We start from the raw sequence: 3,980 nt of genomic DNA, 5'->3' as shown, positions 1-3,980 counted from the left end.
CTCTTAGAATCAATGAGAATTAGTACCTATCGTTGTTTTTATCGCACAACTCTTACTATATACCGCACTATTTTAGATTATGGCCAGAACAAGGGGTAACAGGAGACCTCCGGCAGACGAAGAATCTGATAGCGAAGCCACTCAATCGATGGGGAATAGGAATCGAAATCGAAATGGCGTTAATACGCTGGCCCACGTGCTTGCACAAGCACTGAGAGGAGTATTGCCTCAGCAACCGCATCAACCTCAAGCAGAAGGTGGAAATGGAATAGTAGCTCAATTTTGAAGCATGGCACCGCCAATTCTAAGAGGGAATGAAGGACCCTTAGGGACCGAGGAGTGGATGCGCCAGATGGAATGCATTTTCAACTACATGCGTTGCAGGGACGACTTGAAAGTGACATGTGCAGCCTTCCAACTAACAGACGATGCAGGACACTGGTGGGAGTCGGAAACCGCTGCCCTCACTGAAGAGCAGATGAGAGCTATCACCTGGGGAACGTTCAAGGAGAAAGTGATGGGAAAGTATTTCCCAAGGGCTTTTCGCAAACAAAAGGAGATAGAGCTCATGAACTTGGAGCAAGGAAACATGACCGTTCTAGAATACGAGCGGAAATTTACCCAACTAGGTCGTTTCGCCCCCCACTTAGTGGACACTGATGAAAAGAAGGCCTTGAGATTTGAAATTGGGTTACGCCCTGAGATTGGAGGGAACTTAGCAGCTCTAAACATCACATCATACTCGGAAATCTTAGAACGAGCCCAAGCAGTCGCATCACGCCTGAAACTGGACAACTCTGTGGTTCGACCTCAACATACTGGAGAAAAGAGGCACTGGGATGATCAAGACAAAATGAGGAACTCCCAGCCAGAAAAGAAACCAAGGAGTAATGTGGGAGACGACCAAGAATTGGCGCCGCACAAACCTCTTTGTCCACGTTGTCAGCGTTACCATTTCGGAGAGTGCAAATCTGGCGAGAACGTATGCTTTCGATGTCACAAAGGAGGACACATGGCGATGAACTGCCCAGAAACACGAAGTACGAACGCCTCGAACAACAACAACGTCCCGACTTGGCGGAATAGGGACAATGACTGGGGAAGAAATCAGGGCAACAACAACAACAACAACAGGGGAAGGAACCAAAATTACAACAACAATGGTGCCCGCAAGGGAGAGGCACGGGTTTATGCCATGAACCAGGAAGAGATGGATGGAGAGGCTCAGACTATGTCAGGTATCTTACCTGTTTCGAACAAGACTGCTCTAGTACTATTTCTTTCTAGTGCTTTGCATTCGTTTATTGCAAGGAGATTTTACGAAAAGCTGATACAACCCTTGAAGGTAAGAATTCCCTCAGGAAAGGTGGTGGGAATAGATCGTTTGACAAGGGAGGAAAACTAGGACCTCGTTATATCAAGCCTAAAGAGTTAGTGAGGTAGCATATCGATTAGCGTCGCCACCAAACTTGACTTCGATACATAACGTCTTCTATGTCTCGTCTTTGAGAAAATTCATCCACGACTCAGGAAACATTGTGAATCACATCGAGCTAAAACTTGATAGGGCCTAACTTATGATAAGCACCCGATAGCCACTTTGTATAGAAAAGTTCGTGAGTTAAGAAGTAAAGAAATCCCTCTAGTTAAGTCCAATGGAGTAGGCATGACCATAATAGTGCTACATGGGAAAAAGAAGATGACATTAGATCTAGATACCCTCTTTTTGTTTGACTTAGGTAAGTAATTTCGAGGACGAAATTTTTTTTTTAGTTGGTAAGGTTGTAGTGACCCAAAATATTTTAAACTTCAAATGTTGAATTTTTAATTATTTTCAATAATTAAATTTTAAGTTTTATAAGCCGCGCCTAGATATTGCATGAGCATGAGTATTTTTTTAATAAATTCTAATCATGAATATTATTATTATTATTATTATTATTATTATTATTATTATTATTATTATTATTATTATTATTATTATTATTATTATTATTATTATTATTTTAAGTAAGATTTGTCCTAATTCATATTTCCTTTCTTACTAAATCAAAATTTTGGAATGATTGTCTTTGATTGATCCTTGTACCAAAATTAAACCCCTAGCTCCTAGTATAAATATCACCCCTCTTCATTCTCTTCCTCACACCTAAAAATCACCCAATTCTTCTATTCATCTTAGGGTGAGGTAAACCTTTGTCCGCTCTCTGTGTTACTTTTGCATTCTTTTGTTTTTGTATTTTGTTCATTCCCGTCACATTGAAAGCATATGTTATTTTCTATTGTCAAAATTCTTGCTAGTCAGAAAACTGTATTATATTCCCTTTAAGTGATTAGATTGCTTATCAATTCTTATTCCACATTTTCTTTATATTATATATATATATATATATATATATATAATATTGCTAATCACCTTTGCTGGTCTAAAAACCAACCCACCTATCTTTTTTTGTTTAATGCTTAATTAGTATAAATATAATAGTGATGATCATACGTATATAAACATTTATACATCTTTCTTTTGATTTAATGCTTTAAAGCATGAATTTTAGTTTGACCTTTTTGTATGAGTGTGTGTGTATATATATATATATATATATTAAATGAGTTATGAGATATTTTCCTTTAAGTATTTTTAAATATCACATATGTAATATTTAATGTATCTGATTTTGATTAATAAATGTTGATGAATACATACAAATATATATATAGTCGTTTATTTATTTAAGTAATAATAACTATATATATATATAAGTCTTCCTCGTTATTTATTTATGTTAGTGAGTTGCGATTTTATACTATCAAATACATATTGTAATTGTTGTATTTTAGTATTTAAAATATTTTTGATTAGTAAAATATTAGTAACAATAGAAAAAGATTTTATTTACATTTATAGATCCATCTTCATGTGCATTCATTGTTTAAGCATATTTTAATTATGATTTCATAATTCATTTTAGGAACGGCGCGCGAGACTTAATTATTTAATTGCAAGATTTACTCAAGAAAGGTTAAGGTGGGGTTATAACGTTGCATTTAACATTTATCCTTATTATACGTTTTACTCAATTTATATGTGTGAGAAGCAGGCAGAGCCTCCGGGCTATGAGACAGAAAGTTATAGCCTATGGGCTATATGAGACCGAAAGTTATAGCCTACGGGCTATATGAGACAGAAAGTTATAGCCTATGGGCTATATGAGACAGAAAGTTATAGCCTACGGGTTATATGAGAAAGAAAGTTATAGCCTACGGGCTATATGAGACAGAAAGTTATAGCCTATGGGCTATATGAGACAGAAAGTTATATAGCCTACGGGTTATATGAGAAAGAAAGTTATAGCCTACGGGCTATATGTGACAGAAAGTTATATAGCCTTCAGGCTAAGAGACAGAAAGTTATTGCTTTCGGGCAATATGAAAGAGCAGACAATTTTTATTGCACTTATATTTTGTTGTGATTCTTATAATATGGATAAATGCACCCCACTGAGTTTATTGTACTCACCCCAAAACAATATCTTTTTCAGGAGATGACTCGGGCGATGAGAGGCAGGGCGAGTGATGGTCAAGATAAAAGAAGAATAATGTTTTATTTTCAATTGGAATAAAGACTCAGTTTATGATGTTTATTTACATTTCTCAGTTGGATTTGATTTTAGTTATTTAAGTATTGAAATCTTATTATTTTTATTCAAAGTACTTCTTTTTATTTAATAAGAAAATTGGGGCGTCACAGATTTGCTTGTGATCCCGCTATAAATGGTGTATGTTGTATAAAAGAAGTTCGAATTAAACTGAGCAAGTGATTGCAAATTGATGGATGTTCAGACGTGGTTTACATGGGTGAATCGTCTGAAAATCTATTTCGAATGAGATTCAAGCCTATCACGGTGGTAGGAACAGGTAAAATTGGTGAAGTTAAGTGTAAAATTGATTTGAATAAAATAGAGAAAATTGATTTCTAATAT

The 3,980-nt window shown here is 35.8% G+C and overlaps 1 protein-coding gene across 1 annotated transcript; it reads left to right on the top strand.

The window, feature by feature from the left end:
• The first annotated feature begins 289 nt into the window (after positions 1–289).
• Positions 290–3,665, top strand: LOC131019075 (uncharacterized). Its single transcript, XM_057947755.1, has 2 exons — positions 290–1,238; positions 3,540–3,665. The coding sequence occupies exons 1-2, from the start codon at positions 290–292 to the stop codon at positions 3,572–3,574; spliced, it is 984 nt and encodes a 327-aa protein (XP_057803738.1). The 3' UTR covers positions 3,575–3,665.
• Positions 3,666–3,980: the final 315 nt, after the last annotated feature.

This window comes from Salvia miltiorrhiza, chromosome 3 (genome assembly GCF_028751815.1).
Source record: "Salvia miltiorrhiza cultivar Shanhuang (shh) chromosome 3, IMPLAD_Smil_shh, whole genome shotgun sequence".
NCBI classification, from domain to species: Eukaryota; Viridiplantae; Streptophyta; class Magnoliopsida; order Lamiales; family Lamiaceae; genus Salvia; species Salvia miltiorrhiza.
Note: the sequence above shows the minus strand (reverse complement) of the source record. Positions and strands in the feature narration are given on the sequence as shown.